The 11,267-nt window shown below is 37.0% G+C and overlaps 1 protein-coding gene across 1 annotated transcript in view; it reads left to right on the top strand.

Annotated features, from left to right (window-relative positions):
* Positions 1-10,725, top strand: part of Ptpn20 (protein tyrosine phosphatase, non-receptor type 20) — a gene marked incomplete at its 5' end in the record, with an annotated part of 38,703 nt that extends 27,978 nt beyond the window's left edge. Inside the window, 4 exons of the mRNA XM_013036665.1 lie at positions 2,273-2,607; positions 3,853-4,068; positions 9,744-9,806; positions 10,624-10,725. Of these exons, the coding sequence (XP_012892119.1) occupies positions 2,273-2,607; positions 3,853-4,068; positions 9,744-9,806; positions 10,624-10,689 (680 nt within the window). The remainder of the gene's footprint in view (positions 1-2,272; positions 2,608-3,852; positions 4,069-9,743; positions 9,807-10,623) is intronic.
* Between the last annotated feature and the right edge of the window lie 542 nt (positions 10,726-11,267).

Below are 11,267 nucleotides of genomic sequence, written 5' to 3'. Positions count from 1 at the left end.
GTCGGTATAATTTGTGGAGGGGAAGGGGAAAAAACAAATTGTTTAAATAGGGATACAGGTGGACCCATTGCAACAATGAGATGTACAAGTCCTTATGTCAAAAACGAACTTTACAACTTTGGTGTGGGGGCGGGTGGTCGTGTGGGGAGGATTGGGTGGGGGCGTGGGGGAAGGATGGGAAGGGATGGGAAGGGGAAACAAAGGAGGAGGCTACAATGCTTGATAAAAAATGTACTCATTTTCTTGCCCATGTAATTGTAACCCCTCTGTACAGTATTTTCACAATAAAAAATGTTCTCTTGAAACTCATTTAAAAAATAAATGGAAGTTTTAAAAACATTCTTGTCTCTCATTGAAAGGAAGTCACTTGTTTGAAGTCTCATATTGGCCTTCTTTTTTTTGAAATGTTCGTTATCTTTTTTTTTTTTTTTTTTGGTCATGGGGCTTGAACTCTGGGCCTGAGTGCTGTCCCTCAGCTCTTCAGCTCAAGGTTAGTGCTCTACCACTTGAGTTACCGCACCACTTCCAGTTTTCTGGTGGTTCATTGGAGGTAAGAGTTTCATGGACTTTCCTGCCCGGGCTGGCTTTGAACTGCAATCCTTAGATCTCAGACTCCTGAGTAGCTAGGATTGCAGGTGTGAGCCACTGGTGCCCAGCTGTTGGTTATCTTTCTATAGCTAGCCATTGTTTATCCTGCTCATTTGTAAGAGAAGCATTCTGTACATTGTGTTGGAAGTTAACAAGGGCTATACCAGAATCCATGCTAAGTCCCTGTTCAGTGATTGCTGTTCATGGCATATTTACTACCTAAGTGTTATGTGTCATCATGAGGAGTAGAAGGTGGTGGCTGGTGAGGGCACTGCATGGCAGGGAATGGTCCCTGGGTACACTTCTGCTCTATGTTGGAGCAATGGCAATACTACAAGTTCAGATGTCTAGGTCAAATAAAGAAGCTCCTGGAAGCCAGATGCAGATGGCTCATGCCTGTAATCTTAGCTACTCAGGAGACTGAGATCTGAGGATCATGGTTCAAAGCCAGCCCAAGAAGAAAAGTCTGTGAGACTTTTATCTCCAATTGACTGCCAAAATAAGCTGGAAAAAGAGCTGTGGTTCAAGAGGTAGAGGACAAGCCTTGAGCACAAAAACTTAGAGACAACACAAAAGCATTGAGTTCAAATCCCAGGACCAGCATACAGAAAGAAGGAAAGGAAAGAAGGAAGGAAGGGAGGGAGGAAGGGAGGGAGGGAGGGAAGGAGGGAGGAAGGGAGAAAGAAAGAAAGGGAGGGAGGGAGGGAGGCAAAAGAAAGATAGAAAGACAGAAAGAAAGAAAAAAAGAAAAGGAATGAAAAAAAGAAAAGAAAGGAAGAAAGCTCCTACTTCAGTGGAGCAGTTAGGTTTTCCTTTTCATTCATGCTCTATCCATGTTATGTGAGTTCAGTGTTAATTAGAACAAATGCACATGAAAGCATCCTTTTACCATAACACCTTTGTTTTGACTGGCATGCCAGAGCCAGGTGAAAGCTGAGGAGGGGCATAAAAGTCAACTGCCTTGTGTGCAGGGCACTAGTGGAATTACATTTATCATAGGATCTATCTCTAAACAGTTCTGTTTTTTTTTTTACCTTCACCCCTCCTGCTCTAGGCATTTAGGTTTCCCAGAGCTGTGGGAGAATGTTATTCACTTACTGCTTCATGGCAGCTTCTTTTCTGCATTCAGTTGCAAACTGATAGATACTTTACTTGCTCTAATCCTACCTATACCATAGTTAACAGGACCCCCAAAGTATTGGGATGTTGGTGGCATTCTTCTTTGTTTTCTAAGGATGAAACTCCCCTAATTCTGTATTTTGTTTGCTTTTTTGTGTGTGGGTCATGGGGCTTGAATTCAGGGCAAAGACATAGTCTTTGAACTTTTTTGCTCAAGGGCAGTGCTCTACCACTGGAGCCACAACTCCATTTCTGGCATTTTTGGTGGTTAATTGGAGATAAGAGTTTCATGGACTTTCCTTCATGAGCTGGCTTTGAACTGGGATCCTTAGGTCTCAGCCTCCTGAATAGCTAGGATTATAGGTGTGAGCCACCATGGCTGATTGTGTGTTTCTTATGTTATGCCAATAGGTTTTATAAGGGAAAAATTACACTCATAGACTCAGATTTTTTTAAAAGAACCTCTTATACATGTATCTACCTGTGTGGAATGCTTTTGTGATGTGTGGGTATATTTCTTCTCCTGCGTTCTCTTTATCCACCAATGTATCTGTTTCTGTAATAGATGATTCCACACGTGTTGCTCTTGGAAAAAACAAAGACTACATCAATGCTAGTTACATTCGAATAGTCAATTTTGAAGAAGAGTATTTTTATATTGCTACCCAAGGACCACTGCCAAACACCATAGATGACTTTTGGCTAATGGTTTTGGAAAATAATTGTAATGTTATTGCCATGATAACCAGAGAGATAGAAGGTGGAAATGTCAAATGTCACCATTATTGGCCATACTCTCTGAAGGAACCTTTGGAGTTGAAACATGTCCGGATCTTCCTGGAGAACCACCAGATACTTAAATATTTCATCATTCGAATGTTGCAGATTGTGAAGAAGTCCGTAAGTTCAAAAAAGAAAAAGTCAGTACTAAACATATGTTTTATTTCACAAGCAGATGTGTTAAGACTAGAAGTTAAGATAGAACATAGACTGAAGAAGACTCTTTTCTTAAGTAATATTTTTACTTCTCTCTGGAAGCAGAAACTAAGCTACCACTATTTCTACTATCTCAAACTTTGGAGAGAAAAGATCATTGAAAAGGAGAGGTGGAGTGGGGAGAGTGAATATTCGAAGTTGTCTGGTTCTAGCTCCTCTACCAAGTGTGGCCGATAAATAGGTCCTTCAGGTGTGCTAATCACTTATATAAGGAGGATGAATGATGAACTGAAAACAAAAAAGTGAGCAGCACTGAGTTTTGTGAATGCTTCTTTCTTGGGGATGAAACACTAACAAGTTAGTGGGGAAGGAAGCTAATAAAGCCAGTTGTAGATGGTGTGTGTGTTTAGGGGATACAGGAGGCACAGAGGAATGAGAGGCTTGCAGTGGTTTGTCTACAAATGCTGTGGCTGACCTGTTGAGCCTTGGCAAGGGGGTCTAGAAGAGGAGTATTTGGGCTGAGGCCCACAGGGGGTTACCAGGTGGAAAGCCTGCAATAGGATTCTGTATTTATGGCACAAGATCAAGAACTGGTGAGGCCAGCCTTCATTGAGAGGTCATTAGTGATCAGACAGATATATTCCCCCTGAAATATGATTCAATGACAACAACCCTCAGCTTGCTGCCTTTCAAGTATTGTGGCTATTATTCAATGTCATGTACCAACCTTGAGAGCTCCCTAATCCTAATCTGAACAGTAATGAAAACACCTGCTTTACAGGGCTGATGATTGAGATTAAATGAGATAATTTATATAAAGCCTCTTCTAACATAAAACCTGATATATATATATATATATATATACACACATAATGTATGTATTCATTTGTGTATATCATATATAGTATATATAAATAGTGTTGTATATATATTTTTGAACTGCTTGATTCATGTCACCTGTTAATATTCTTATCTCATTATTGCTGTTATACTCTCTTTTGTGAAATATAGAAAAACTCCAAACCTACCAACCTCCAGGATTCTTACAAACATCAGAATTTGATTTGAGTATGCTTTGAAAGCCCTCTATAATGCCAGTATAATGACTGCTTCCACTGTCAGCATCATCATTACTATTATTGGTGTAGCAGAAGTTGAAATGAGCTCTTTAATACAAGCAAATCATTGAATCTTTTCTGTCTCTCACAGACAGGAGCTGCTCATTTTGTAAAACACTTGCAGTTCACCAGCTGGCCAGACCATGGCACTCCTGCCTCAGCAGATTATTTCATAAAATATGTCCGTTATGTGAGGAAGAGCCATGTGACAGGCCCCGTGGTGGTTCACTGCAGTGCTGGTGTGGGCCGAACTGGGGTATTCATATGTGCAGATGTCGTGTTCTGTGCCATCGAAAAGAACTATTCAGTAAGTGTGAGTCAAGCAAATAAACTCTTGTTTACAAACACACCACTTCTAACAGTGTGATAACACTGGAAGACCAATAGCCAGCCAGCCTTAAGGAGCAAGGTAGTATGTGGAAAGCACTTGTGTGTGTAGACTCTCTTGTTCTGCCTTATTCTGCTGCAGTTTCCTGGGGTGGTGGTGCGGTTTAAAGTTTATTATGTAAACAGATGGCTTAGGATGGTATCTGGAATAACTTCTCTTCACCCCTCCACATGGTTTTAATATCTTGCTTAGAGAATGTCCAGAAGTATTTTACTTTTCTGATTGAATATTTCAAACTAATCACTGAGGGATGTGCTGGTCCATTTAGGCCGGTCATGTCTGCTATAGCCTGTATGGTTAAAAATGGAAAGATAGGCCTTTCCAAAGCAAATTCAGAGTATTATTACACAGAATAAATATAAACCCAGTGATCAAAATAGAGTAAATGTCCTCCAACATGTTGACATTTTTTTATAGGATGAGTCTGGTTTAAATTTATTTCCATAAATAATGTTGTTTTACCCTTTTAGCAGAAAATGCAATAGCATAATGTCTGTAGCTTACATATTCATCAAAATTTCTTCAGTGATTTTTCTATAATTATCTGCATTTTGTATGCCTTATAGCAAATGTAAAAGCTGCCTTGATTGAGCACTTTACCCCCACATCATAGCTGCCTTAAACTTAAAAAGTATAATCAATATTCTGTAAGTTTATTTGGCAATGTTTTTCTTTTTTAGTGGTATATAACATAATGGTGCATCTTCCAATTAAGAATACTTAGAGTTGATGAAATACAGTGGTACAAAAATAGGAAATATACTCATGGTTTCTTTATTAACTTTCCACACAGCTCTGGAACTGTCACTAACTTAAATACTTCATCTCCTTAGAATTGCTTTTTTAAAATACCAGAGCATGTTTATTATCTTCAGCAAGTAAAACATACAGAATTTGAGAGTAATCACTTATAAACTTTAAATCAGTTCCATATATTGGTATTTCATCCAAGAATGTATTCAGTGGGTTGAGCTTTGTTTTAGTTCACTTCAATCAGTATAAGACTGGGCAGTCTGGGAAAGAGAAGTTGAATATATAAAGGTTAATTTGGTCTCATAATCTAGAGGGCTGTGAAGTTCAAGATCAGGGTAATACATCTGGTGAGGGCCTTGTGCTGCTTAAGCTTATGGAGGAAGAGAGGAAGAGAGCATGTGAGAGGCAGACTGCTTTACATCAGCCTCATCCAATACAAGTCTAGTGAAAGTGAGAACTCACTGAGAAAGGCATGAGTCTGTTCTTGAGGACTTCCCATCCATGACCCAAGTACCTTCTACTAGGCCTCCAAACACTGCTATATTGAGAAAATAGGGTTTTATTATTTGTTTGTTTGTTTATTTTTTGGCTGGTCCTGGGGCTTGAACTCAGCTTGGGCACTGTCCCTGAACTTCTTTAGCTCAAGGCTGGTTCTCTACCACTTGAGCCACAGTACCAATTATGGCTTTTTCTGAGTAGTTTATTGGAATTAAGAGTCTCATGGACTTTCTTGCCTGGGCTGGCTTTGAACTGTGATCCTTAGATCTCAGCCTCCTGAGTAGCTAGGATTACAGGCATGAGCCACCAGGGACCTGCTAAAAATTAAGCTTCCAACACATGAACTTTGGGAGATAGACTCAAACCATAAAGCCTTGTGGAATGGGCTTCAGGCTAGTTTTTATGTTGTGGGACTCATGTGGGAAATCTTATGAAGTGTAAGTTACCTGCCAGTGGTATATGCTAGACTAGCTATAACCTGTTTAAGATTAGTTTATCGGGCTGGAAAGTTGACTCAGTGGTAGAATGCTTGCCTCACATGCATAAGGCTCTGGATTTGATTCCTCAGCACCACATAAGCAGAAAAAAAAAGCTGGAAGTGGTGCTGTGGCTCAAGTGGTAGAGCGCTAGTCTTGAACTGAGGAGCGCCCAGGCCCAGAGTTCAGCCCCCATGACTGACAAAAAGAGATTAGTTTATCAATTATAATTCTAAAGATATGAGAATATGTAATATGTTCATGGGACTATGAGAATCTAGACTGTTTCCTCTCCGAAGTCATCTTCAGTGTACAGTAACAAATGTTCATTATCAGCAAACATGATGCAGAGAAATGTCATGCAATGAGGGGAAAAGTTCAAATTTAAACATATTGCCCTTTACATAATCAAAATTCTGTTACTCATACACTAAACACATTGTATAGTTCATCTGACAATTGCTGGTGTGTGTGTGTATGTGTGTGTGTGTGTGTGTGTGTGTGTGTGCGCGTGTGTGTGTGTGTGTGTGTGTGTTGGGTAGTGAAGTAGCATGCTGATTCATCTGACGTATTTTTTTGACCTGTGTAACTACATTATACTGTTTTCTCAGATGCTTCAACTTTGCTGTTAGAACATCATCTTATAGAAACATCTTATAGCTTTAATTCACCTTTGTGATAAGGTGTTTTACATTTAATTTTTAATTTATCTTTTCCATTTTTGTTGTTTAGAGCCAGGTGTATTTGTCAGTAATCAAACTGAACTGTGAAGAATTCTTCCTTATCACATGTTTATCTCAAACATGTACTGAGCCACTGATAGTAATATCTATGAATTATCTATGAATTTATCAAATAGCAATGGTAAATAGTTTTCCACTTTTAGTTGTTGTAACTTCATACCACTTGCAAACATTAGCTGGCCACCAGTTTTATGAAGCTGTTGTATCATGAGAAAATAAGTATCTTTTTCTTACCATGTATTCACAATTTCCAGGCAAACATTATTAGAACAGTTTTTCACCATTTTGTTGATTGTGTATAACTTTTAGTCATAGCATTTGAAAGCACTGTTTTACAAGAAGTTTGTAGAGCATTATTGTTATGTGTGAAACTTTGGTAATCACTTCTCTTTTTTTAAGCCTAATATTTTATAAGACAATTCTTTACCTTTGAATTAATTCCTGTTTTTGGTAAGTGATAAGTTAATAGCTCTTTTGATTAGTTAACTAGAACATCTCTGCAAATAACATAAGTATGGTTTTAGCACTTCACAAACAAAACTCAATATGAGGAATCATAATTTAGAATATAATTAGTATGAACCCTTTTGGACCTAGCATAACTCCTGAAGAACTTTTCCTGTTGTTTTTCCAAAATTCTAGAGTTTCATATTTTAGGTATAAGTCTATAGTCCACTGAGTTCACAGTTGTATGCAGTATGAGGTTTAAATGAAGATTCACTTTATTTATTATTTACTTATTTATTTTTTCCTTAAAGATATCCAGTTATTCTAACACCATATATTGAAAATGTATCTATAATTTATTCTTTAAAAGACCCAAAGGAGAAGATGAAAAGAGATGCTACAATTTGGGAGAAACTATTTGCAAACCATATAATCCAGGAGAGATTTTGCAGCTAGAATGTATAAAGAACTCTAAAAGATCAACAGTTAATGAAATTCAAACAAGCCACCTAGAAATGGTTAAGAGACTTTTTGACAGAAGAGAATATACACATGTTAAGCACATGAAAGATGTGCTGCTTCATTAGTGTTTGGGGAAATGCAACCTAGAACCATGATTAATTTAGCACTACACAGATCTCAGAATGGCTAATGTAAAAATTGTGAAAAGAAAATGCTGGTGATGATACAGAGAAATACTGGTAAGAGTGAGAGCACCTGGACTAGTCTAGATTACCCTTTTATACATTGAAAGTTTAAAATGATACAGCTACCAGGGAAGATGGTTTTGCAGCTTCTAAACTAATCTAAAACTACCATATGATACAGAATTTAAATGCTTGCGCATGTATTTCTCCTAGAAGTGAAGACTTATATTCATGTGAAAACCTGTACACAAGTGTTCCTGGCAATGTATATTCATAATAGCCCCATCCTGGAAACAAACCAGATGTCCTTTAACAAGCTTACATAAACCTGTATACATCCATGCTATTGAGTTCTGTTTAGCAATAAAAAGGAATAGACTATTGATATACATAATGGGCTGGATGAGCTCAAAGTTGATTTCAAATGGTTAGATTCTGTATGATTCCATTCATAACTGTCCTGAAATAACAAAACCATAGAGATAGAGAACTGGTTGTCAAAGGCTAGTGATTGAGATGGATGGCTGTGGCTGTAAAGACACAGCATGGAGAATTCTTCTGATTGACTGTGGTTGCAGTTGCATGGATTCTTCACATATGATTAAACTGCATAACATAGAACTTCACACAACATGATACACAAGATTGCATGCACACACATGCATACACAAGATTACATATAAAAGAGGAGACATCAGATTTTTTTGTTAGCCCAGTAGTTGTTGTTGTTGTTTTTTTAGTTTTAATGTTATTCTGTGGTTTTGGTTCAGCATGGTCTCATTATGGGAAGATGGCAGGATGATATCATTAGGAGAAGTGAGGAAAAGGATATACAGGACCTTCTGTAGGATTTCCAGTTTATATTACAAAAACGAAGTTTTTGAAAGGTTTCATTAAAAGTGTAAATTATTATAAAAATGAAAACTTATTAAAGGAATGCCTACCTGTTAAGAAATTCTTTTTTTTTTTATTGTGAAAATACTGTACAGAGGGATTACAATTACACGGGCAAGATAACGAGTACATTTCTTATCAAGCAGTGTAGCCTCCTCCTTTGTTTCCCCTTCCCATCCCTTCCCATACTCTTCTCCCCCCCAGCCCCCCCACCTAATCCTTCCCCCACCCCCCCCACCCCCGCACCAAAGTTGTAAAGTTCGTTTTCAACATAACAACTTGTACATCTCATTGTTGCAATGGGTCCACCTGTATCCCTATTTAAATGATTTGTTTTTCCCCTTCCCCTCCACAAATTAAACCGACATCAAATACAGTGAAAGCAGGGGTTATACGTGGGTAAGAGATTATTTCTTTGTTGCTTTGTATGTCCCTGTTAAGAAATTTTATATATTCTTTGGGTTATAGTTAACAAACCCTAAAATATGTGTCAGCATACCCTGCAGCTCATGATTATGCTTATACTATCTGTGATTCTTCCAACATGTTCATCAGTGTTGAGCTGGTCTGTACCTATTCAGCTAAGCACATTCCTCTGTGCTCTATTGTCGTAACAGTTTCTAAACTCTTCCAGTTTCTGGACCCATCTTACTGTACACTAACAGCAGAACTTGACCCGAACCTACTTAGTTACCAGCCCTAGTCTTGCTGGTCTCCCTATTGTAGGGGAAGAATCTGTCATGTGCAAGTTGACAGGGTTCTTTACATAAGAAACAGCTATGCTATTCTCATAGCCAGAGAAAGCCTTTTCTGTTTTTCCAGAATTACAGTGCTGCCTTCAGTTCTCTTTTTGGATAATACAAAGTAATATGCAATGGTAAATTTATTGTCATTTATTTTGGAGAGGATTTTTTAAACTGTAGAATATTTCTTATTAAAAATAATGCTTCTGCTTTCTCTTGAAAATGTACTAAAACAAGTCTTCTTCATTTGGATTGCTTTTTAAAATTACATTTCCTTGTGACTGGTTATATCTCTTTTACTGTAAAAGGGATAGAGTATTCATTTGACAATCCATAGGTTTTTGTTTTTTCCCCCTACATAAATAGCACAAAATTACTCTCATCTTGTTACAGTTCAACATCTTGAATATAGTAACTCAAATGAGAGAACAACGTTATGGCATGATTCAAACAAAGGTAAGCTTTTCACAAATAAATTCTAAGAATGGTAAGTAGAAAGATTAGCATTGTGTAGCAGTTTACAATTTATGAAGCTCATTTACCACTTGATGTCGTTGAATTCTTACTTTGCTGTGATGTTGTATACATTCAGACCAATGAGGTCTGCAACTCAGAGTCACTTGGACAAGCAAGGGTGAGAGTAGCACTGAACTCCATAATACTTAAAAACACAATTTGAGGTGTCCATTTGCTACTAGAATATCAAGGTTATTGGCATGTTACAAAAAGATGTTGTTATGTCACAGATTAGTAATGAATAACCAGAAGAAGAGATTAAAGAATATTTATGAAACTATCCATATATATAATATGTAATATAATATGTTATATTATAGGCAATATTAATATCTAAATATAGTATATAAACATGTATATATAATATGACACATATTATATATGATAATATATAATATAACATACACTATATACATATTTATATATAATATATATAATATGTATCATATATAATACACGTGTGAAATGTGATTAATGTGAGACATTTTAGAATTAGATTTATATTTGCCAGAGAAGATACAGCGAAGTTGATAACAACTTTCCCCTTAACTTACTTCATAACTACCTTGTGATCATTTATCTTCCTCATATTTTATAAGATATATTTACATAAACATGTCCTCCTGTATTCATAGTTAAGTGTTGGTTTTTTGTGGAGCTTTTTTATGTGCCTGAAAAATTAAAATGTGTTCTCCAAAAGTGAGCATTGGTGTTCACCCCCTTATCACTATGTTGGTTTTTGTGTATGTGTACATAGGAGCAGTACCAGTTTTGTTATACAATTGTGCTTGAAGTGCTTCAGAAACTTCAGACTTTGGAATAAGACTTTTGTTGCCCCTCAGAAATTACCAAGTGGCTTGGAGTCTGACCTGCTGTGAAGAGTTTTGCTGTGCCTATAATGTGCTTTCTTGGTTTATCAATTGATTTTTTTCTAAAATCTCCATGAAGGTAGCATCATTTGGTGTGGACAGTGTTTACTCATTTACCTTTCTGGATGATATCAAAATAACCTCTCACACTGTCCAGTAAACTTAAGTTACATAAAACACCTTCATCTTGCCTAATTGGTTCAAGGAATTACAGATCCCAATAAAAGACTTCAACTATCTATATTCATTAAGATTTTATTTTTGAAGATGGCCAAAGGAAGTCAAGGATTTCCAAGACTTTGTCAACTCTTATTCTGGAAGAACATAAGATCAATAAACTACAGGTTTACATCTTGACTTCTGGCAGGAATTTTCAAGATGTATTTATCCATTTCTTAATTTTTACTTTCAGCTAGTATTTGAATAACTCTGTTTAGAAAGAGTCCAAATAGAATGGGTTATGTTTTGAGATAAATTGGCTCCAATTTCCTACACTTCATGCTCTGAGGAGCAACTGCCCTCCTAGAGCATC

This window comes from Dipodomys ordii, unplaced genomic scaffold (genome assembly GCF_000151885.1).
Source record: "Dipodomys ordii isolate 6190 unplaced genomic scaffold, Dord_2.0 Scaffold333, whole genome shotgun sequence".
Classification (NCBI taxonomy): domain Eukaryota; kingdom Metazoa; phylum Chordata; class Mammalia; order Rodentia; family Heteromyidae; genus Dipodomys; species Dipodomys ordii.
Note: the sequence above shows the minus strand (reverse complement) of the source record. Positions and strands in the feature narration are given on the sequence as shown.